Source organism: Hylobates moloch, unplaced genomic scaffold (assembly GCF_009828535.3).
Source record: "Hylobates moloch isolate HMO894 unplaced genomic scaffold, HMol_V3 SCAFFOLD_1, whole genome shotgun sequence".
NCBI lineage: Eukaryota > Metazoa > Chordata > Mammalia > Primates > Hylobatidae > Hylobates > Hylobates moloch.
The window spans coordinates 209,495,748-209,520,928 of NW_026652276.1; the positions used below are offsets into that span (position 1 = coordinate 209,495,748).

General features: G+C 45.3%; 1 protein-coding gene across 4 annotated transcripts in view; it reads left to right on the forward strand.

Moving 5' to 3' along the window:
- Positions 1 to 25,181, forward strand: part of GARIN1A (golgi associated RAB2 interactor 1A) — a 45,414-nt gene that overhangs the window by 1,480 nt on the left and 18,753 nt on the right. The window contains exons 2-6 of one of the 4 annotated variants that reach the window (XM_058426453.1): positions 1,848 to 2,044; positions 3,364 to 3,613; positions 5,769 to 5,887; positions 8,778 to 9,069; positions 19,596 to 19,713. In XM_058426453.1, the coding sequence (XP_058282436.1) occupies positions 1,848 to 2,044; positions 3,364 to 3,613; positions 5,769 to 5,887; positions 8,778 to 8,973 (762 nt within the window). In that variant the 3' untranslated portion in view covers positions 8,974 to 9,069; positions 19,596 to 19,713. Of the gene's footprint in view, positions 1 to 1,847; positions 2,045 to 3,363; positions 3,614 to 5,768; positions 5,888 to 8,777; positions 9,136 to 19,595; positions 19,714 to 25,181 lie in introns of those variants that run through there. The other 3 variants (XM_032753534.2, XM_058426460.1, XM_058426461.1) reach the window with 3 other exon arrangements.

Below are 25,181 nucleotides of genomic sequence, written 5' to 3' on the forward strand. Positions count from 1 at the left end.
GACAGAGCAGTAACATGGGAAGTCTAGTCTCAGGATCCAATTTCTAGTTATTTCTATTTGGGTGTAATAATTCAGCTGCAAATTTCTTCTCTTAATGTGTGCTTTTTTTTTTTTTTTTTTTTTTGAGATGGAGTCTTGCTCCATTGCCCTGGCGTGATCTAGGCTCACTGCAACCTCTGCCTCCTGGGTTCAAGCAATTCTCCTATCTCAGCCTCCTGAGTAGCTAGGACTACAGGCGTGCACCACCTCGCCCAGCTAATTTTTTCGTGTTTTAGTAGAGATGGAGTTTCACCATGTTGGCCAAGATGGTCTTGATCTCTTGACCTCATGATCCGCCCGCCTTGTTCTCCCAAAGTGCTGTTTTCTTTGGCCTAATATTAAAACTGTTTAGATTCTCTGAATGGACACTAAGTGACCCAGGTAGCAGCAAACTCAGAACGTGCTAGGGAGAGGCTGACCCCCACAGAAAAGTTCAAAGTTTGATTTTTTTAAAAAAAATTTTTGATAGAGACAGGGTCTCACTATGTTGCCCAGGCTGGTCTTGAACTCCTGGCTTCAAGTGATACTTCCGCTTTGGACTCCCAAAGTGCTGGGATTATAGGCATGAATGACCGCACACAGTCCAAAGTTTACTTGAAGTGATGCAATCCACATATTAGTTATAGTTATAGTTGTTACAGTTATAGTACAGTTACACTGCTTCCTCTCTCCCCCTTCCTGCACATCGCCATCACTGTCATCATCTCAAAGCAGCATCACCCACAAACATTTATTGAGCACTTACTCTTAATGTGTACAACCCTCTGTGTTTTGCAGAGGACATGAATTTCATTCTTCAACATGGGCTCCAAGAAGTGTCACTTTTTTTTTTCAAATCAAAATTCACTTTTCTGGGAATACCATCTGGTCAGGCTGGTGGGAAATTACATTTCAGTCATCCCTGGGGCTTTCCCTTGTCCCCAGTCCCACCAAGGACTGTGCAATGGTGTCGATGATTTTACAAAGTCTAGAACATTGGCTGGGCATAGTGGCTCGTGCCTGTAATCCCAGCATTTTGGGAGGCTGAGAAGGGAAGATCACTTGAGCCCAGGAGTTTGACACCAGTCTGGGCAACATAGTGAGACCCCATCTCTATTTTCTAAAAGAGGTGTAGAGCATTGGGAGAAGGCCCTCTGGCCTTGGGAACACAGGGGTCCCTCCTCATATATTCCTTACCCAGGTTCCTATGGCTCCTTAGTGGCCACAGCTCTGGTGCTTTTCTGCCAGCCATGCACAGTGAGGTGGGGGGTGTCTTAGCTGAGACACTGTGCCCAGTGGTGGGCATCCAGTCTTTCTGTCCTGTGATGGCCCCTTTCTGCTTCAAGAGAATAGGTCCTCATTCCTCTCAAGACCCAGCAACAAGATGGCCCCTCCATCATCCTGGGAGAAGTGCTCCAAACCTCCCTCGGCTCAAGCTGTCTGGGTCTTCCCCATTCAACAGCTTTTTCCTCACTTTCCCCTCCTTCTGGGACTTTCTTCACACAATCTCCCTTTTGGGCCATTAGAAACCAGTGCTGGCTTCTCCTGCCCAAAGATGGGGGAATGAAAACTTCAATGCCACTCAGCTTTTTCTTGCTAGTGCATCTTTTTACAGTTAGATAAAACAGAGGACCCAGAGAAGGATGACACAGGGTTTCTGCAGCCAAAGACCTTAAAGTGTATTTGGGGAGACCAATGAAAAGGATCAATAGCAGGTCAGGGCCCAGCCCAGTGTGCTGCACACCTGCCCCCAAGATGACGTGCCACTTTCCAGCATCTGTATTCTTCCACCCCTTGTTTTCTGCTTCTTTCTGACCCATGCACCTGAGGCTGATTTCCAGGTCACTAAGCCCGGGAACTGGAGAGATGTCTGTGAAGGGTCTGCCACCGTGATCCTCGGGGTGACCTCCTCGGTGCCCTCCCTGCCACTCCCCAATGTCCTCCTGATGGCCAATGTTACCTGGCCCCAGGGTCCGTTTACCACCTGGAGCACACCTGGTGACGCCCCAGTCATCAACCTCAGCAGGTAAAGGCTTGAGGGAGGGCGGGAAGGGATGGAATGATTGACTGGGACATGCATTGCTTTGTAGCTGGATTTTAGATCAAAAGAAAAGGCAGTGTTCTTTAGTGCATAAACCCTGTAGAACTCATTCATTCATTTGTTTAGCAATGATTTATTTAGTATCTTTTTTTTTTTTTGAGGCAGAGTCTTGCTCTGTTGCCCAGGCTGGAGTGCAGTGGCGGGATCTCGGCTCACTGCAAGCTCTGCCTCCCGGGTTCACGCCATTCTCCAAGTAGCTGGGACTACAGGTGCCTGCCACCATGCCCAGCTAATTTTTTTTTTGTATTTTTAGTAGAGACAGGGTTTCACCGTGTTAGCCAGGATGGTCTCGATCTCCTGACCTCGTGATCCGCCTGCCTCGGCCTCCCAAAGTGCTGGGATTACAGGCGTGAGCCACCGCACCTGGCCTTATTTATTTAGTATCTATATTTACCAAGCACTGTGCTTCATGCTGGGATAGGGCAGTACGCAGTCCTTGTCTCAAGCCTGGTTTTTGAGAATCTTGGCTTCCTTTTCTGTAAATGTGTGTGTGTGTGTGTGTGTGTGTGTGTGTGTGTGTGTGTGTGTATATGTGTGTGTATATATAGACACGTTTCCATGTCTTTTAAAATCTTTTTGTAAATATCATTTCGATAATTTCTTTAGTAATATGAGTGAATTAAAATTCACTTGACAAGTCCCTAATATTAGACATTTAGAAATGTTTCTTTGTCAATATAGATAGAGGGGGTTTCCAAGGAAAAGGTGCGGATATGAAAATCAAACACGACTATGAAATGCTGAAATTGAGTCCTAGAAACTGAGTCAGGAAATCTTAGTTCCAGGTCACACTTTGTAAGATCTAAACTTGGGCAAATCGCTTAGCCTCTCTAAGCCTCAGCCTCAAAATCTGTAAAGCAGAATTAATCATACTTATCTGGGCAGGGCACAGTGGCTCACATCTGTAATCATAGCTCTTTGGGAGGCTGAGGTGGGAGGATTGCTTGAAGCCAGGAGTTCAAGACCAACCTGGGCAACATAGGGAGATCCTGTTTCTACCAAAAAATACCAAAAAAAATAGGTGGGTGTATTGGCACACACCTGTATTCCTACTAAAGTCCTGGAAATTGGAGAAGAGTCAGTCTTAGTGATCACCCCCACTTTCATTACATGAGCTTTCTCCCTTCAGCATCCCCCAAGCAGAGAGGTAGGAGGCCAGTGACGCTGAGCCACCTCTAGGCGGGCACCCACATGGTTGATTGAAACCACGGGCTCTCCCATGGAAATGTCCTGATTATGTCCAGGCTTCTCCCCCTGAAGTACGTGGAGCTACGAATCTACGACCGGCTCCAGCGTATCCTGAGGGTTAGGACAGTGACCGAAAAGATCTACTATCTGAAGCTCCACGAAAAACACCCAGAGATTGTGTTTCAATTCTGGGTCCGCTTGGTGAAAATTCTGCAGAAAGGCCTGTCCATCACCACCAAAGACCCAAGAATCGAATTCACTCACTGCCTCGTGCCCAAGATGCCCACCAACTCCACAGAAACAACAGTAAGTGGGCCTCCCTCCAGGACCTGTTGAGAAATAAGTATATATACGAATATATGTAAGTGTGTGTGTATATATATATAGACACGTTTCCATGTCTTTTAAAAGCTCTTTGTAAATATCATTTTGATAATTTCTATTCAGTAGTATGAATGAATTAAAATTTATTTGACCAGTCCCTAATATTAAGACATTTAGAAATGTTTCTCTTTTTTTTGAGACAGAGCCATGCCCTGTCACCCAGGCTGGAGTGCAATGGCGCGATCTCGGCTCACTGCAACTTCCACCTCCCAAATTCAAGCAATTCTTGTGCCTCAGCCTCCAGAGTAGCTGGGATTACAGGCATGTGCCACCACGCCTGGCTAATTTTTGTATTTTTAGTAGAGATGGGGTTTCACCATGTTGGCCAAGCTGGTCTTGAACTCCTGTCCTCAAGTGATCCACCCGCCTTGGCCTCCCAAAGTGCTGGGATTACAGGTGTGAACCTCTGTACCTGGCCTGTATTTGTTTATTATTGTAAATAATGCTAAAACAAGCATTTATATGTGTGATCTACATTTCTGATTATATTCTCAGGTAGGTTTTTAGAAGTAGAATTCAAAGAGCATGAACATCTTCAAGGCTCTTAACACATATTGCCAGATTATTTCCATAAATATCATACCAAATTATACTCTCTCCAAACATATGAGTGTCTGTGGGCTGGGTGCAGTGGCTCACGCCTGTAATTCTAACACTTTGGGAGGCCAAGGCAGGTGGATCACCTCAGGTCAGGAGTTCGAGAACAGCCTGCCCAACATGGTGAAACCCTGTCTCTACTAAAAATACAAAAATTAGCCAGGCATGGTGGCAGGCGCCTATAATGCTACTCAGGAAGCTGAGGCAGGAGAATCGCTCAAACCCAGGGAGCAAAGTTTGCAGTGAGCCGAAATTGTGCCACTTTACTCCAGCCTGGGCGAAAGAGTGAAACTCCATCTCAAAAAAAAAAAAAAAATTAGTATGTTACTGTGTATCCTATTACAATTGAGCAGTAAACGTTTTAATAAATTTCCTAGTATAATAGGTAAAAAAGTGGCATCTCTGATTTTCGATGAGTTTCAGCATTGTTACATACGTGTATATATATATACATATGTAACAATTGTTACATTGTTATGTATTTATAGTTATATATAACACAAGATTGTTTTAATATATTTTATATATATATTAGTGCCATATATATGGCATTGTCTGTTGTGTTCTTTGGCTATTTTTCTATTGGCAATCTTGTGTTTCTCTAAATTGATTTGTAAAATAAAACTTTTTTTTTTTTTTTTTTTTTTGAGATGGAATCTCACTCTGTCGCCAGGCTAGAGTGCAGTGGTGCAATCTTGGCTCACTGAAACCTCCGCCTCCCAGCTTCAAGCGATTCTCCTGCCTCAGCCTTCCGAGTAGCTGGGACTACAAGTGTGCGCCACCACGCCCAGCCAATTTTTGTATTTTTAGTAGAGACAGGGTTTCACCATGTTGGCCAGGATGGTCTCAATCTCTTGACCTCATGATCCAACCACCATGGCCTCCTAAAGTGCTGGGATTACAGGTGTGAGCCACTGCGCCTGGCCTAAAATAAAACTTTTTATACATCGGGATTTTTGACTCTTACAAGTTTTTACAAATATTTCCTCAAGTATTTGCCTTTCCTCTTTGGTTTATTTAGGGTACATCTTTGATACACATAAGGCCTTTCCAGGTCCTGCTTGGTGTAGAAGCACAGGAAGGAAGGCCAATAGACTGTACTGTTCAAAACCTTCAGATTTCAGAATCTAAACGCTTTCCTCTTCTCACTTAAGTTCTGTGCTTTAGGTATGTTATTGACTTTGCAGAAGAGGCTGGTGAGGTCAGCAGTTTTACAGCCTGACATCTCTGCCTCTGAACATTCAGATCTGCACTCTGGACAGAGCAGCCACTGCAGTTGACCAGGGAGTGGGTGTGACCCTGCCAGGGGTCTCATTTTTTGTTGGATGATTCTTGGGGCTTAATGCTGAAGGAACAGGTTCCCAGGGTTAGGGTGTGAAACTCAACTGTAATATCACAAACCCCTTCAAAGTTCTACCCCTAGGAGGTCAAGAACTCTCTGAGCAGACCTAGCCATCTGACGCTAAATTTCTCCATCCAGCCTGAAAACAGCCTCCTGTCATCCCCCCAGCCCAGCGAGCCCCTCGTGCTGCTGGCGGCTGAGCAGACCAGTGGCGGTTTCTCACAGCTCTCAGGAAAGCCCCAGCTCACAGCAAACAGGTGGGTCCTCCATGGGGTCAGCTCCAGATCCCTTCCTCCAGCGTGAAGTCATGGGGTCAATGAACCTATCTCAGTTCTTTGTATTCTTTGTATTTTAGATAGTCATGCACATGGCTTTTTCTGTCAATTTATTGTAAGCCTGCCTTTGAAAACAAGATCTTTGGCTCTTTGATCTGAATATTCACTCCTTAGGCAAACTCCAGTGTTTTCTAATGACAGGTGTTCAATAAAAGGAATGAGGGATGAGAAAATTAATTCAAAGAAGTGTAAGCTAACAAAGCAGGCTCATGGTGGAGTTAGCTATTGACTATTTCCAATCCAAGCTCACAAGGATCCCTGGGGTAAAACCCTAGTTCTCTTTGCCTCATCTGCCTCTTCTTTTTTTTGTTTTCTTTTTTCTTCTTTTTTTTTTTTTTTTTTTGGAGACAGAGTTTCACTCTTGTTGCCCAGGCTGGAGTGCAATGGCGTGACGTCAGCTCACTGCAAACTCCACCTTCTGGGTTCAAGCAATTCTCTTGCCTCAGCCTCCCAAGTAGCTGGGATTACAGGCACCTGCCACCACACCCGGCTAATTTTTTGTATTTTTAGTAGAGACAGAGTTTCACCATGTTGGCCAGGCTGGTCTCGAACTCCTGACCTCAGGTAATCCACCCACCTTGGCCTCCCAAAGTGCTGGGATTACAGACGTGAGCCACTACGCCTGGTCCTCACCAGCCTCTTCTGCAAAATGGACAGACTAAGGGAAACAACCAGTAGCTCCAAAGTCTCATTAATTTACTAATAATTGTATTAGATTCTTTCGGTAACAAGTGATAGAAACTCAAAGCAAGATAGTGCAACCAATACGCTGCACAAGTGCAACTTGTAGAGTATCATCAGAATGCAAATTTATTTTGTCTGCCCTTCATAACTTTTTCAGTGGGAGAAGTTTTCCTCTTACCCCTGGATAAAAGCTGGCTTTCTGGGCAGGCCACATAGCATATGGGCTCTCTGAGAATATAAAAGGTCCTTTGGTCCATTTAAATTGCAAAAGCAGCCTCAATTCTGAAATTAAAATATCTAACGTCTGAAAACTATCAAAACCTTGAACTTATCACATCTTCTCCTTACCCTCAGTCTGGCTCCCTATCAAGGTGACCTTTCCTAGGGGGGAAATGGGTTGTCACTCTTCTTCTCTTTCTGTTTCCTAATATTTAAAGCTACCTTTTTTCTCTTAGGAGCTTTCTTTCTTTTTTCTTTTTCCTTCTTTCTCTCGTTTCTTTCTTTCTTTCTCTTTTATTTCCCCCTCCCCTCCCCTCCCTTCGCCTCCCTTCCCCTCTTCCCCTCCCTTCCCCTCTCCTCCTTTACCCTCCCCTCCCTTCCCCTCTCCTCTCCTCTGCTCTCCTCTCCTTTCCTCTCCTTTCCTCTCCCTTCCTTTCCAACAGTGTCTCACTCTGTTGCCCAGGCTGGAGTGCAGTGCCATGATCTTGGCTCACTACAGCCTCAATCTCCTGGGGTCAAGCAATCCTCCCGCCTCAGCCTCCCAAGTAACTGGGGCTACAGGCACGCACCACCACGCCTGGCTAATTTTTTAAATTTTTAGTAGAGACAAGGTCTTGCTATGTTGCCCAGGCTGGTCTCAAACTCCTGAGCCCAAGCGATCCTCCCACCTTGACCTCCTAAAGTGCTGGGATTACAGTCATGAGCCATCACAGCCGGCCAGGAGCTTTCTTGGGTTCTTTGAAATCTCCTTTCTGGCCCCTCAACTGCAACACCTCCCTTTCATCTGGCCACACTGCACCCCCCCACCACCCCCCTGGCCGTGGCTCTGCAGGGACCATGCTCCCCCAGGCACTAGCTATCCCCTCACCCCTTTAAGGAGTCCTCCTGGGTAGGGCTTACAGTGGCTCCAGGCTGGTGTACACTTGCTCACTCACTCTCTCTCTCTCGTACAGTCCACATCTGGTCCTCAGGAAACATCCTCTCATATTTTGACCAGCCATTGGAGAGGAGGACCTTGCTTCCTAGGCACAGAAGCAACTCTTCTCCCAGAGCCCAAGAGCCACAGCTCAAGCTCCCTGGGTTGTCCCAGGAAGGCTCTCTCTTTCAGCTTGAGGAGAAGGAGCCAGCAGCTCTTTACAAAGGACTCTCTCCCCACATGACAACCCCAGCCCTTGGTTACCGAGGCTGGCAATCCCTCAGGCAGTCCAGCTCACTATCACTTCTCTGATCTTAAATTTTTAGTCCCCGGGATTTTGTCTTTGAGTCATAATACATTATATTCTCAACACATCAAAGCAGTACTTAAGGTTTGAAGAGTTGTTTGTTCCTCCACAGGGCAGGCCTTAGCTCCAGGCTCCCTCCTCCTCCTCCTCTGTGGCTTTCTTTCCTCGGGTTGCCCTTAACATTATTGCATGTGTGCATATTGTCACTGCCCCACATTTCCATATTTCTGTATGTGCTTAAAGCACTGGTGCTGGAAAAAAGCATGATTAGAAAGTGAGTTTTTTGTTTTGTTTTGTTTTGTTTTGTTTTGTTTTTTGAGAAGGAATCTCACTGTGTCACGTAGGCTGGAGTGCAGTGGTGCCATCTCTGCTCACTGCAAGCTCCGCCTCCTGGGTTCAAGCAATTCTCATGCCTCAGCCCCCCGAGTAGCTGGAATTACAGGCGTGTGCCACCATGCCTGGCTAATTTTTGTATTTTTAGTACAGACGGGGTTTCACCATGTTGGCCAGACTGGTCTTGAACTCCTGACCTCAAGTGATCCGCCCACCTCGGCCTCCCAAAGTGCTAGGATTACAGGTGTGAGCCACTGCACCTATCTGAAAGTGGTTTTTAAGTTAAATTTTAACAATGTTTTCTTTTTCTTCTATTGCTTTCAATAATCCCAAAATTCGCTGGGCTCCAACAGGAACAATGATACTGCCATTGAAATAGACAACTGCAGCAGCTACAAGATACCCTCACCAGTGGCATCTCCAATCAGTTTGAATATATCCATGACAGCTGCCTTGAGCCACAGCCTCTGGGAACAAGAGGACCGGAATGAGCACCTTCTACAAGTTCCTATAGCCGGTTCCCTAGGAGAGCACTTGTTGGGAGCCTGACACCTAGGCAAAACATGCTCTTCCTGGCATGCGTGTACTTGCTACCACCTCTTATAATGCTCCTTTCCCACTGTGAGCCAAGTGACCTTGGGAGAGGTAAGATGGTGTTTCCAACAAGGTGCTTCTCTACTTCCACCAATAAACTTCCAAGTAAGTCCCTAATTGTTGCAGGTTGTGCTATAAGGAGGCTCCAGTTTGGGAAAGGACTGACTGAGAACAGGAGCAGTTTTTTGGAAAAATAGGTGGGAAAAGTTGCTGTCTGTGTATTAGTCCACTCTTGCATTGTTACAGAGAACTACCTGAGACTGGGTAGTTTTATTTATTTATTTATTTATTTATTTATTTATTTATTTATTTATTTTGGAGATAGAGTCTTGCTCTGTCGCCAGGCTGGAGTACAGTGGCGTGATGATGGCACACTGCAACCTCCACCTCCTGGGTTCAAGCAATTCTCGAGCCTCAGCCTCCCAAGTAGCTGGGACTACAGGCACACACTACACCTGGCTAATTTTTTGTATTTTAGTAGAGATGGGGTTTCACCATGTTGCCCAGGCTGGTCTCCAACTCCTGAGCTCAGGCCATCCAGTCACATTGGCCTCTCAAAGGGTTAGGATTACAGGCGTGAGCCACCAGGCCCAGCCTTGAGTCTGGGTAATTTATAAAGAAAAGAGGTTTAATTGGCTCATGGTTCCCCAGGCTGTACAGGAAGCATGGCTGGGGAGGCCTCAGGAAACTTACAATCAAGGCAGAAGACAAAAGAGAAGCAGACCTGTCCTACATGGCTGGAGCAGGAGAAAGAAAGAAATGGGAGGTGCTATACACTTTTAAACAACCAGATCTCGTGAGAACTCACTATCATGAGAACAGCAAGGAGGAAATCCACCCCCGTGATCCAATCACCTCCCACCAGGCACCTCCTCCAACACTGGGTATTAAATTCAACATGAGATTTGGGCAGGGAGACAGATCCAAATCATATATCAGTCTGCTCAATTGAAACCACACAATAGCCAAGCAAAGCCAAGAAAGCCAGTCCAAGGCTGCCTTGGAAAGGGCCTCTGAGGGGAGGAAAGGGCTTCTGAGGAGAAATTAACTTTCAAAGGGGCAGGGGGAAATAGAGGCCAAGCTACTACAAGCCCAAAATAAAAGAAATCCTGAGAAGGATGGTAACCAGCTGGAAGATTCCTTTCTGTTGCTCCACTATATCAAGCAAGAAATTGAGTCTTTGGCTGGGCGCGGTGGCTCATGCCTGTAATCCCAGCACTTTGGGAGGCTGAGGTGGGTGGATCACTTGAGGTCAGGAGTTCGAGACCAGCCTGGCCAACATGGCAAAACCCTGTCTCTACCCAAAATACAAAAACTAGCTGGATGTGGTGGTGCACGCCTGTAGTCCCAGCTACTCAGGAGGTTGAGGCAGGAGAATTGCTTGAACCAGGAGGCAGAGCTTGCAGTGAGCTGGGATCATGCCACTGTGCTCCAGCCTGGGTGACAGAGCCAGACTCCCTCTCAAAAAAAAAAAAAAAGAATAAATTAGGTCTTCATCGCCCCACTCCCTGTGTTACTGTAAAGCTATGAAGGCTCCCCCTGGCTCATACAACATTTCGTTGCTAATGAAAACATGGTAAGGAAGATATTGACTGCCCATCACCAGAAATTCTGATTAATTTGACTATTCTTACCCAGAACCTAATGAAAGTGAACTGGAAGACATGGCATCTTTGAGTATTGGGAATGGGGCAGGAGCTTTGGCCAACCTTTATACACATAGGGAATACTTACAAGGAAAATACCACCACTGCTTTTTTTTTTGAGACAGAGTCTTGTTCTGTTGCCCAGGCTGGAGTGCAGTGGTGTGATCTCAGCTCACTGCAACCTCCGTCTCTCAGGTTCAAGCAATTCTTGTGCCTCAGCCTCCCAAGTAGCTGGGATTACATGTGTGAACCACCAGTCCGGCTAATTTTTGTATTTTTAGCAGACACAGGGTTTCTCCATGTTGGCCAGGCTGGTTTCGAACTCCTGACCTCAGGTTATCCACCCTCCTCGGCCTCCCAAAGTGCTGGGATTACAGGCATGAGCCACCACGCCCAGCCCCACCATGCCCACTCCAATATTTAATAAGTATTTGTCAGGCTCCTGCTAGGTGCTAGACACTGCGTTTGATGCTAAGTATACTGAAGAGAACAAGACAGACGGACAAGTTACCTACCTTTAGGGAGGGTCTGGGAGAGATGCCAAGCCCTATTTTGGAGACATAGGGAAGCCATTAATGTTGACCTGATGTCTGAGCCATCCAGTCTGCAAATGAAGGCTGGAGGCCCTGCTTTCCAGCATGTGTGGTTCACATCCTATGTGGTGCAGAGAGAAAGAACATGGTTGCCCTCTCTCGTGCATGCTCAGTTGGGCTGAGTAGTCAAATCTGGCTGAATTGAGTCAGAAAAGACATCTGAGTTAAGAGGATGCCCGATGCTTGTTGGTTTTGTCTTGCCTCCAGTAAAATTAAAAACAAGTTTCCTTTCAGCATGTTACAGTCGAATAAGCTGAACATTGTTGGTGCTGGTGAGGGACATCTAGTAGCTGAACTTAGAAGAGACTAATGTGCAGGGTGATTATACTTCCCAATGCATGCCTGTTGTCCTGAGGCATGCATTTCACTCTGAGAAGTGTCCCTCAGTGAATCACAAATCATGTGGCCATCGTATCTATATGGCATACTTACAAACATTTAAAGGCTTGTCATCCTCATTTCTTTGTCTTGGTTTAAGCCTTCATCAGCCCTCACCTAGACTATTGTATTAATAGTAACCCCAGGCCAGCCATGGTGGCTCAGGCCTGTAATCCCAGCACTTTGGGAGGCTGAGGCGGGCAGATCACGAGGTCAGGAGTTCAAGACCAGCCTGGCCAATATGGTGAAACCCCATCTCTACTAAAAATACAAAAATTAGCTGGGCATGGTGGCGCACACCTGTAGTCCCAGCTACTCAGGAGGCTGAGACAGAAGAATCGCTTGAACCCGGGAGGTGGAGTTACAGTGAGCAGAGATGGCGCCACCGCACTCCAGCCTGGGCGACAGAGCCAGACTCCGTCTCAAAATAAAATAAAGTAAAATAGTAACCCCAATTTGTCTCCCAGACTTTATCATCATCATAATAATAATAGCTAACATCTTTAGAAATTTGGTATCTTCTAAGCACTATGCTGCCTTTACAAAGATCACTTAAACCACACCACCAGCTGTTGAGAAGTAGATCTTATTATTACATCTTATAAATGATAAACCGGAGCCACAGAGAGGTTCAAGAACTTGCTTAAGGTCACACAGGTAGTAAGGAGCAGAGCCAGGACTTGAAGCCAGTCTGTCTAACTCCAAAATCCAAATGACTCTTGATGCCTCTCCAATGTCTTCCCAGCTCATTCCCTTTTCATACCTCTGACAGAGCAACCTTTTTGACACATAAGTCTGACAGAAAGGACCAGGCATGGTGGCTCATACCTGTAATCCCAGCACTTTGGAAGGCCGAGGTGGGCAGATCACTTGAAGTCAGAAGTTTGAGACCAGCCTGGCCAACATGGTGAAACCCTGTCTCTACTAAAAATGTGAAAATTAGCCAGGTGTGGTGGTGCGCGTCTGTAGTCCCAGCTACTCAGGAGGCTGAGGCAGGAGAATCTCTTGAACTGGGGAAGGAGAGGTTGCAGTGAGCCGAGATCACTCCACTGCGCTCTAGCCTGGGCAACAGAGCGAGATTCCATCTCAAAAAAAAAAAAAATCTGACTGAGCTTGCTCCTTAATAAAACCAGACCCTTTGACATGAAATGACTAGACCACTGCCTCTCTCTCCAGCCTCTCCACTGGCCACTGCTGCCATAGAATCTTATGCTCCCACCATGCCAAATTTCTTGTGGTTCCCTAAATGCACCATGTTTGAAGATACTTTGAGGACATTGTATATACTTTTGTTCCACCTGAGATACCTTTGCTTACTTTCTTCACATATTGCCCTCGTGACACTTATCCTTATTGATGGATTTCTTCAATGCTACTATTGTACCTTACATGTGCCTTGTATTATAGCATTTTTATAGCATTTCTCACCCAATTGTGGCTATTTGTTTACATGTCTGTCTCCTTGGTGGAACTATGAACTCTGATAACAGATGCCATTTTATGTCAGTTGGACTTCTTTGGTTGCCAGTAAGAGAAGCTGACTCTAATCTAAACCAAAAAGAATTCATTGGAAGGATGTGGGTTGGCTCACAAAATCAAAGGGACAACTGTGGAGCCGGTCTTGGAATGCTCTGACACCAGAACAGCTCTGCGAATTCAGATAGGGGTAGTAAATTGACCATTTCATCAAATGCTGCAGCAGGCTGGGTGGTTTCCCCAAAGGAAATTGAGGAGTGTTACAAGAAGACCAATAGGGGAATGGGTATCTGGTGGCTGATAATAACAAATTTCCATGGCAGTCTCTTTGCTCTCTGTTGGAAGAGGTACTCCACCGTGGGCCTTGACTATCTCTACACATCCTTGCTAAGCGTGTCAAATTTCAAGTCCTAACTGTCCTCTGTCTCTGGGGGAGGAGACAGGTTTGGTTACTGTTTGTTGTAAAAATTACTGAGCCCTGGCCGGGCGCGGTGGCTCACGCTTGTAATCCCAGCACTTTGGGAGGCCGAGGCGGGCGGATCACGAGGTCAGGAGATCGAGACCACGGTGAAACCCTGTCTCTACTAAAAATACAAAAAATTAGCCGGGCGTGGTGGCAGGCGCCTGTAGTCCCAGCTACTTGGAGAGGCTGAGGCAGGAGAATGGCGTGAACCCAGGAGGCGGAGCTTGCAGTGAGCCGAGATTGCGCCACTGCACTCCAGCCTGGGCGACAGAGCAAGACTCCGTCTCAAAAAAAAAAAAATTACTGAGCCCTTCGCCATGGGTGCCTCGGCTGTATGCAAAGCCCCTTGTGTTGCTGGGGACAGGGCAACTGGTACTGCCATGCTGGTGCTCCCGCCGTTTGCTGTTGGCAATAAACTATTCTGTTTCGGTTCACTGAATCTCTGTCTACTTTGGGCAGCTATGTGATCATGGTACGTCAACCTGCTTGCTTGCTTAGTCATCTTTTTAGAGTATTGTTACTCCTTGACATCCTCTATGAGACCTAGATTCTTCTCTGACACTGTCCAAACCCACATACAATCTCTTTTTTTTTGGAGATGAAGTCTTGCTCTGTCGCCCAGGCTGGAGTGCAGCCATCTCGGCTCACTGCAACCTCCGCCTCCCAGGTTCAAGCAATTCTCCTGCCTCAGCCTCCCGAGTAGCTGGGATTAAAGGCACACACCACCACATCCAGCTAATTTTTGTATTTTTAGTAGAGATGGGGTTTCGCTAGGTTGGCCAGGATGGTCTCGATCTCCCGACCTCATGATCTGCCCATCTTGGCCTCCCAAAGTGCTGGGATTACAGGCGTGAGCCACCGCGCCTGGCCCCCCTAGTTTCTTTCTTACCTTTGTATCCCAAAACTTCTAGAACAAACAGTAAATATAAATGCCACAAGCATACCCTATGCACAAAATGAGAGAAGGATTTAATTTAAATAACATACATCACTGCAAAGAAAGAAATACAGGTGGGAGTTTTAGTTCTTTCTGCTTCTTGGTTACAAGTCAGTAGTAGTTGTTATTTCTTACTTCCTCCTATACTACCATTCCAGGTACCTCTAGCTTTGAACGGGTTCGTTCCCTGGTAGGGAGTCCACAAACTTTCACTCCTGAAAATCCTAAGCCCTTGATGGTTTTGCACATGTAGAGTTGTGTGATCTTCTTTTGACTAGGCAAGAGCTATAAAGAGACATCTCAGTTTCCTCTGAGTACCATTCCTACTCCTCTCTGCCCCCATTCTGTAGAACCATCTTTTTGCTTTTAATAATAATGGTCAATCCACTCTAACAACTCCAAAACCCCCTTCTACACATAACACCATGCTCTCCTAATGGTAGGAGGAGACAGAAATGGCAGCCGCAGCTCAGTTTTCAGTTAGTGGAATGATTTTCGTGCACCTGGTGAAATCACTTTCACCCTTAGGTATTAAAATCTCCAAACTTCATACATGCAATTAAAAATTATTTTTTATTTTTAAAAAATCTTTTCCCAGGCCAGGCGCGGTGGCTCACGCTTGTAATCCCAGCACTTTGGGAGGCCGAGGTGGGCGTATCACGAGGTCAGGAGATCGAGACCACGGTGAAACCCCGTCTCTACTAAAAATACAAAAAATTAGCCGGGCGTGGTGGCGGGCACCTGTAGTCCCAACTACTCGGAGAGGCTGAGGCAGGAGAATGGCATGAACCCAGGAGGCGGAGCTTGCAGTGAGCCGAGATTGTGCCACTGCACTCCAGCCTGGGCGACAGAGCGAGACTCCGTCTCAAAAAAAAAAAAAAAAAAAAAAATCTTTTCCCACATGTTCTATGCAATTTTTCATACAACTCTTCCTTAAGAAACTCCTAGAGGATGTACTCAATTAAAATGAAGTCAACTCAGAAAAACACGGCTCCAGGAAAGGGGTGGGTTCAATGTGGGAAAAAAGTGAAGGCAATATCCAGGTGAAGAGAGAGTCCAGAATGACAGGAGAACAGCAGCCCCAGAAAGCAGTCAGCTCTTACTGGAGCAGGAGAGAGGACTCTGCTAAATGCATCTCCACAAAGATCAAATTGATGGAATACCTCATGTGTTTGAATGCACTGAGAGATTTACATGTATGGCAAAGTTTAGGGGTGTGTTAGGAATAGGACTATTAAGCCAAGCAAACAAAAAATAATATAAATATTAACTCCAAGAGGAAGAAGTTGTACAAAAAAAGAAATATAATTCAAGTATGTACTGTACCTTTGACTATTCATAATAGTGTATACATCGAATATAGATTGAATCAAAGCAGAGGATGGTTGAAGGTCAATTTGGGGAATGGGGGAAAGGGGAAGGGAAAAAAGGTGAAGATTAAACCCTTCTCTTCCATGGCTGGAAGTTCTGTGCCCCAGAATTCCCTTGGTTCCTGCATGTTCTCCAAGCTGATCGACATCTAAGAGCTCATCGTGTCTGGTTTCCAGGTAGGTTTGGCCAGTGGGAAGCCCAGGCAGGAGATCACAGAGGATGAGGAGAATGGGGTCAGGACAACTATTTCCTCCCTTGTGGTGACAGAAGGTAGGCTGTTAACAGAGGGAAACTGTCAGAAGTATTTGAACCATAGAGTGTCAGCCGGTTGTAGGTTCTTAGGTTCCTCAATGGCAGGCCATGCAGAGAAGCAAGGAGGGGAGAGGGCGTGGTCCCTGTTTTCAAGGAAATTATCTTAGTATTCTTAGTACTTGGACTACTGATTATTAAATGACTGTGCCTTGGGAGACAGTGAAAAGTGGTTTGGTGCTGCACTGTAGAATTGTTAGCTTCTTGTGTTGGAAACTTTGTAGTGTAAAAGCAAGAACTCCGGCCGAGCACGGTGGCTCACGCCTGTAATCCCAGCACTTTGGGAGGCCGAGGCGGGCATATCACTTGAGGTCAGGAGTTCAAGACTAGCCTAGCCAACATGGTGAAACCCTGTCTCTACTAAAAAATACAAAAGTTAGCCAGGCATGGTGGTGGGTGCCCGTAATCCCAGCTATTCGGGAGGCTGAGGCAGGGACAATTGCTTGAACCTGGGAGTTAGAGGTTGCAGTGAGTCAAGATTGTGCCACTGGACTCCAGCCTGGGCAAGAGAGTGAGACTCTGTCTCAAAAAAAAAAAAAAAAGAAAGAAAGGAAGGAAGGAAGGAAAGAAAGAAAGAGAACCCAGCACATGGACTCCAGCCTGGGCAAGAGAGTGAGATTCTGTCTCAAAAAAAGAAAAGAAAAAAAGAAAGAAAGAAAGAAGAAAGAAAGAGAAAGAAAGAAAGAAAGAAAGAAAAAAAAAGAAAGAAAGAAAGAAAGAAAAAAAGAAAGAGAACCCAGCACATGGACTTTAGTCCACGTGTAACATAAAACCCATGATAATGTAAATAAACTTTGATAGGACAATTCCATAAGGGGTACTGGTCACAAGTATTTTTCCTCTCTGAGCATAAGAATTCAGTCCACCCAATCCATGCATCTATATATAACAATACTTTGGGAGGTTATAAGCACAGGAAAAGGGTTTGTGGAGAATGACTAAACTCACAAACTGAAATGAAGACTAAATATATTTTGCAAGTCAGTTAATTTAGGCATAAATATAGTCACTCAACTGTGAATATCATGCATGGAGTTCTGAGGGCTGAACTTCCAGCCTTCTTCACTAAAGACTGAAATTTGCTTTGCTCAGATCTTTTCTGGACTCCTTTCTTCCTAGGTCTCTTGGTCTTTGTGTACTCACATTATCTTCATAGCAAGTTGCCTTCTTGCTTTAAGGTCTATACCAGTCTCATGTTTAGCTGCAAACAATAAGAAGCCAATCAACAAGGGCTTAAGGAACTCTATTCACTATGTCTAACCTTTAAAGAAAAAGATGTTACTATCCTTGCAGGCCAAACCAAGTCTTTGGTAATATGCTGGGTATCTTCTCTAAGCTCCTGCCCCCATTCCACCCCAGGCCAGGCCAAGCCTCTCTCCACCCTCCACCATCCTGCTCTCTGCCCCAGAGGCTGGGAACCTCTATGGACTGTGTCAAGGGAGGTGCATGCTGTCCAGCTTTGGTTGGATTTGACCAGTGGGAAATCAAGGAGGACTGGGTAGGAGAGTCTCAGGCTGCAGCACAGTTCCAAGAAAGTTTCAGCAGACTGACAATGAACCCCTAAATTCAGTGCACATTAGAGGAATCTGCATCTTCCCGGAATGGGGCCTCCCTGCAGCTGGAAGTCTAAATACAGCGTCTTCATGGTCACCACAAGGAGAATTATAGATTACACCACTGCCCAAGTCCACCTGAACATTTTTAAATTTTTTTTTTCTTTGAGATGGAGTCTTGCTCTGTTGCCCAGGCTGGAGTGCAATGGTGTGATCTTGCCTCACTGCAGGCTCCTCCTCCCAGGTTCAAGTGATTCTTATGCCTCAGCCATCCCAGTAGCTGCGATTACAGGTGTGGGCCACCATGCCTGGCTAATTTTTGTGTTTTTTATTTTGTAGAGACAGGGTTTCATCATGTTGGCCAAGCTGGTCTTGAACACCTGGCCTCAAGTGATCTGTCCACCTTGGCCTCCCAAAGTGTTGAGATTACAGGTGTGAGCCACCATGCGCAGCCATATATTATTTATTTCCTTTTCCTCCAATAGAATAAATTCCACACCTATACTACACGTTGTGCAAAATAATATTTTTCAGGTTTTAAGACATATTCCCAAGGAAGTGTAGATGCTTGTGTGGAATTTCCCTCCCTTCCTCCCTCCCTACCTTCCTTCCTTCCTTTTTTTTTTTTTTTTTTGACGAGGTCTCACTCTATTACCCAGGCTGGAGTGCAGTGGCACAATCATGGCTCACTGCAGTCTCGAACACCTGGGCTGAAGCTATTCTCCCACCTCAGCCTCTTATGTAGCTGGGACTGCAGGTGCGCGATGATGCCTGGCTAATTTTTAAAAATATTATTATTTATAGAGGTGAGGTCTTGCTATGTTGCCCAAGCTGGTCTCGAACTCCTGGGCTCAAAGTGATCCTCCTGCCTCAGCCTCCCAAGATGCTGGAATTACAAGCATGAGCCACTGTGCCCGGCTGCTTCTGTGGAACTTCTATACACCTTTTTGTCCATTGTGTTTTGAAACTGCCCGCCGCCCCTCTGTGTCTCATTTTTCTAATCTGTCCCATAATCTCTATGTCCTCTTGGCCATTTTAGATGTCTTTGTATCAACTTTCTCTAGTTCTCTAGTCTCTCTGTCAACAGTTTTTTGTCTGGACTGAGATGTGTAACAAGATTATTAACTTTTTTCAGGTCTAACATTCTAAGGCAGGCCAGGCGTGGTGGCTCACGCCTATAATCCTAGCACTCTGGGAGGCTGAGGCAGGAGGATCACTCGAGGTCGGGAGTTCAAAACCAGCCTCCTGGGCAATAGAACAAGACTCTTGTCTCAAAAAAAAGAAAAAGGATTCTAGGTCAATGAGTCCCAGTGGGCAGGTGGGTTTGGAATTTCTTAAATGATGGGGTGTTTGGGGAGTCACCATGGCTGGAGGGCACTAACGGCATTCTAGCAGTTGAGGGCCATGATGTTGGAAACCTTACAGAAAATAAAGAATGATCTTCTTATGCCACTCTGACCATTCTGGCAGATGAAGAACCTGTTTACAACTACTTGAGTCTAGACCCTAACTCCCCCAACCCACTCACCCAATTTTAATCTACACAGAATTGTCCAGGAATTTAACCGTCATGTGAATCAAGGGAAGATGGTACTTTTGGGTTTGTGTGTGGGTTTTGTTTGTTTGTTTGTTTTTAGTGCTTAACCAAAAGTTGTTCACAGTTTGGAAAATCATTACAAAGTTGCTCCTAGGACAGTAAAACCTATTTAAGAAGTGGGGTTCAGATCCCCTACACAACCCTGGTTTTAGTTGGGATTCACTCTGAGTGGGGCTTGGAGGGAAGGGCAAAGCCAGCCGGAAAAAGGCCACTCCTGCAGGGCAGCTCCCCTAGGTCCAGAATTCTCCCTACAGGTCTCCCCAGATCAAGCCAAGGAAATGGGCGCCAAGTAACCGGAGACTGCTGGAATCATTGCCAGTGGTCCCATGAATCACAGCCAGCCTCAAGACCTCAATTTCTTCACCCGGCCATGTAAGCAGAGCGGACAACCCTGCGGGTGTGGCTGGGCCGGGTTCTTGGGGCAGCCCGGCGCCACTGCCGGCATCTAGGCACCCCGAACGCGCCCGATCTGGTCTCATCTCGGAAGCTAAGCAGGGTCTGGCCTGGTTAGTACTTGAATGGGATACTCCTGGAAATACCGGGTGTTGTAGGCTTTTGGCTTCCCGCTCCCTCCCTCTTTCCCCCTTTTGTGGCCGCGCTTTTCAATCGCCCCCTAATTCTGCTCCTCCTTTTACTCCGTCGCAGCCCGGGACCTCCTGGTGGGGGTTCGCCACAGCAGCACCAGGCGCCACTGCCATACCACCCTGAACGTGCCCGATCTTGTCTGATATAAAAAGCTAAGCACGGTCTGGCCTGGTTAGTACTTGGATGGGAGACCGCCTGGGAATACCAGGTCCTGTAGGCTTTTGGCTTCCCTCTCCTCCCTCCTTCCCCCTTTTGTCGCCGTGCTTTCCAACCGCCCCCGATTCTGCTCACTCTTTTCCGCCAGCCTGCGCCCCCGCTACAGCCCGGGAGGATGGGGGTCTGCAACTGCAGCACCAGGCGCCACTGCCACACCACCCTGAACGCGCCCGATCTCGTCTGATCTAGCAAGCTAAGATGTGGCCGCATTTAGGACCCCACCGGATTGGCTGTGCCTCTCCCAGCCCCCTGGAGGAGCGGACTAACCCTAGCATTTCATTGATTTACAATAACGCCACCCCACCCGACTATTTTGAGCCCCATTTGCCAATCTGTAGTGGATCTTTACTGTTTTGGAGTAGTAAAGTCAATACACCTTTATAGGTCTATTTTTGTAGCTACTGCATTCTGGGTACAAGCTTCTGATTCTATTTCATGGCTTCGAATGAAGTCGTGCACAAGCATTTACATATTGACTTATGCATTGCTTTACATTTTCTTTGTATATTGCAGTTGGGGCAGGATATCAATTTTTAAAATTTATATGTATAGGTAGGTTATAATCATTATGAATTTTATTTCAGGCTGGTGAAACGGTGTGACAAAATATTTGTCGTAAAAAGAGGACTTGGGTCTGACAGGGTTGAGAACCACAACACTGGAGGAGTGTTGACCTCCCCAGTACTTCTCTGTTGACTTTGGTGGCACTTAGCTCCTGCACCATCTCTGCCTCCTCTTACCCCCACCCCACACTGGGGCTGCTTCTCTAGGCTTCTCTGCTCTGCTCTTCCTACACCTTCTCCTCAGCCCTCAGGTCAGCAAGTCCTGGGCAGCCTCTCCTGCTCCCTGGTTCAATCCTAGCCATGCCATCACCCACGCCTCAGAGTCTCTCCTGCCCCTCCTTAGCCCAGGACACCCTGACTCCAACTAGGTCCTATAATCTTCAATCTCTTCTGGGCTGCCTGTGGGAGGGAGGGTTCCTGCCTAGATTCTGTTCTGTCCATAGAATCAGGTTCCAAAGCTCCCTCATTTTTATTTGTTTTATTGTATTTATTTATTTAGAGACGGAGTCTCACTCTGTCGCCTAGATTGGAGTGCAGTGGCCCGATCTTGGCTCACTGCAACCTCTTCCTCCTGAGGTCAAGCAATTCTTCTGCCTCAGCCTCCCAAGTAGCTGGGACTACAGGAGTGCGCCACCACGCTCGGCTAATTTTTGTGTTTTTGGTAGAGACAGGGTTTTGCTGTGTTGGGCAGGCTGGTCTCGAACTCCTGACCTCAAGTGATCCACCCACCTCAGTCTCCCAAAGTGTTGAGATTACAGGCGTGAGCCACGGCGCCTGGCCAACGCAGCTCGTTATACAGCCCCTGCTCCAGCCAGCTGAGCCCTGGGGGTTCCCTACCATGGTCATGTCAGGGAATAGGGGAACATCCTGTATCAGCTAACTTATTGTCTTCTCCTGAGGGCTCTTGCTCCTGAAGTCCTGGTTTCTGTCCTTATCACCACAGTATTCCAGGGCAGCCAGGTTCAAGTCCTCATAGTCATCTCTAACTCTTTGTCTCTTACATTTAACAAGGCACCAACTGAATTAAACTCAATGAACATTTAAATGAATTTTTAATAAAAATGTTTAAATATGTATTACAAAAATATTATTCATAAAGATTCCAGTAATACAGAACTAAAGTAATTTTGGGGCCTGTCTGTCCCTCCCTGCTGCCGTCCCCGCCAAAATAACCCACTTCATTGAAACAAGCACTTTAACTGCTTTTTATTTAACAATTCATTTGTTCTTGTGTAATCTGAGGGTGTCAAGTTCTGTAACCTTCTAAGGTCACTGTTTCTTTTATTATCTAAATGAAGTGACTCAAGCCCCTAGGCTACTCCTGTCGTGCCTGAGGATTTTCCGGGATGCTTGCAGTCTCCTGATTTACAATCACCTTGATGTCTGAATCTCACTGAATCCCACAGCCTAGTGATTTTTCGTTTGATTTATAGCTTAAGTGCATTGCGATCTAGATTTGAATATTGCTACATGCAATTCAGTGATTGAAATTTGCTGAAACTTGCTTTATTGCTCATAATCTGGCCATTTTTTACTTGTAAATTTCCCTATGTACTTAAAATTAAAGCATATTCTGCAATTGTTGGGTGTAGTGTTCTCTGCCTATGATCTATTAAATCAATTTTGTTAATCATGTTTAAATATTCTTTATCCTTACTGATCTGGTCTGCATACTATATCAATTACAGAAAGGCATTAAAATCACCTTCTGTGATTACTTTGTCCATATGCAGTTCTGTCAATTTTGCTTTGTTTAGATTGAGACTATTATACATTTGAGTTTTTTTTTTGTTGTTTTTTTTTTTATGTTCCTGGTGAATTGAACTTTTTATCATTCCACAGTGGTCCTTTGTCTTTTTAGCAACAGTTTTTGGTTTAAAGTCCATTTGACTAACATTAATATAGCTCACCAGCTTTCTTTTGTTAGTACTTATATAGTATATTTCTCTTTCATTCTTTTACTTTCAAGCTTTCTTTATACTTTCGTTTTCCTTTTTCTTTTTGAGATGGGATCTCTCCCTGTCGCCCAGGCTGGAGTGTAGTGGTGCATCACAGGCTATTTTCCTCTTGACTAATTAGCATGTGAATTGTAGTTATCATTGTAATCTCCAATTATTCTTGCTTTCTTTAGTACTGACATTTAGTAAGGTTTGTTTTGTTTTGTATTTTGTTTTTTTGGGTTTTTTTTTTTTTTGAGATGGAGTCTCTCTCTGTCACCCAGCCTGCAGTGGTGGCACGATCTCAGCTCACTGCAACCTCTGCCACCAGGGTTCAAGCCATTCTCCTACCTCATCCTCCCAAGTAGCTGGGATTACAGGCATGCACCACCACACCCGGCTAATTTTGTATTTTTAGTAGAGACGGGGTTTCTCTATGTTGGCCAAGCTGGTCTCGAACACCTGACCTCAGGTGATCTGTTCATCTCAGCCTCCCCAAGTGCTGGGATTATAGGAGTGAGCCACCATGCCCGGCCTTAGTAAGGTTTTATTATTCTTTTAATACAAGATAGATTCTATTTGCTGCCATTTTATTTAGATGTTAAAATCAATATTAAAACATGAGCTTGAAACATACATACATAGCTGGAATCCCAAGAGAAGGGAAGAAATGGGATAGAAGAAATATTTGAGGAAATAATGGCCAAGAATTTCTCAGAATTAATGACAGCCATCAAACCTCAGATCCAAGAAGCTCAGAGAGCAGAAAACAGGATATACTAACAGCACACACACACACACACACACACACACACACGATGTACTACCTACACAGTTTAAGTCCCTGCTGCTGAAAACAAAACAAAAAGAAGACATCTTGAAGGAGCAAGAGAAGAAAGAAACTCAGTTGTCCCTCAGTATCCTCAGGGGGCTTGGTTCCTCCACAGATACCAAATCTACATAGTCCTAAGTCCTGGTGGAACTAACTGATAGGAAATGTGAGCCCTCCATCTAGGTGGGCTTTACATCCAGCCAATACCATATTTCAATAATACGTTTGGTTCTGGATGTGGAACCCACCCATATGGAGAGTAAACTGTGTGTATTTTTAAAATCCCTGTGTAAGTGGACCCTCAAAGTTCAGACCCATGTTGTTCAAGGGTCAACTGTATTCCATACAGAGAAACAAATGTTGGAAGTAAATGCTCGCTTCCTCCAAGTGAAAATAGCACTCAGGCAAAAGTTTTCTCAGCAAGGCAGTTTACTTCTATAGAAGGGTATGTCTTGCGGATGGAGCAATGGTGAGAGCACACCGGACAAGGGAGGGGAAGGGAAGGGGAGGGGAGGGGAGGGGAGGGGAAGGGAAGGGGAGGGGAAGGGAAGGGAAGGGAAGGGGAGGGGAGGGGATGTAATTCCTAATGTAGCTCGTCCCTACTGCTGTGTCTTTCCCCTATTGGCTGGGATTGGATCACACAGTCTAAGCCAATTCTGATTGGCTATTTTAAAGAGAGAGAGGGTATGAGCCAGAGTGGCAGGGTGAGTAGTTTTGGCAGGAGGGATGGTTGCAGAGCAGATGACTAAGGATAACTAAGGACAAAGCAGGTGACTAAGAACAGAGCAGGTGACTAAGAACAGAGCAGGTGACTAAGAACAGGGCAGGTGATAGAGGCTAGGAGGGGGTTGTTTACTGAAACTAGGGGCAAGGAGACGTAAAGAACAAGGAAATTAAACTTTAAAATGGGGAACAAAGAACAGGGGAGCTGAACATACTGATACATTGGTTCTTTGGAGAGGAACTCAGAACTCATTGTACTTAACAATTTTCTCCCTCTTGAATTTTAAAGGAAGTTAACAGGCTTAAGTCTTTGAAGAGGAATTTATTATATCCTACACAAAAATAAACTTCTCATCAGAAACCACAGAAGTGAAAAGAAAATGGTCTGATTTTCTTTAAAGTGAAAACGAAACAAAACAAGACAAAAATCTCTGGTAACCCAAAATTCTATACTCAGTGAAAATATCCTTCACAATACAAAAGGTAAAAAACATTTCCCAGACAAACGAAAACCGAAGGAATACATTGCCAGCAGACCAACTCTACAAGAAATGTTAAAGAATATTCTCCAAGCAGAAGGAATGTGATATCAGACTGAAACTTGAATCTGCACAAAGAAATCAAGCACACTGAAAATGGAATAAAAGAAGATAAGACAGAATCAATTTTTTAAAAAATTCTAGTTTCTCTAAAAGATAAAGCAAAAATAGTGGAATAGTGGCAATATATTGTAGGTTTATAACATATATAAAAGTAAACTGTATGACAACAATATCAGAAAAGACAGGAGGGAGATATTGGAAGGACCTGTTATAAGATCCTTACACTACACACAAAGCAGTATAATGTTATTTGCAGTTGGATTTCGGTTAATCATAGATGCATATTATGACTATTAAGGCAATCACTAAAATTTCTTGAAAAGATGTTTTTATATATTATAAATATGATATATGTATAAGATAATAGAAATGATAAAATTGA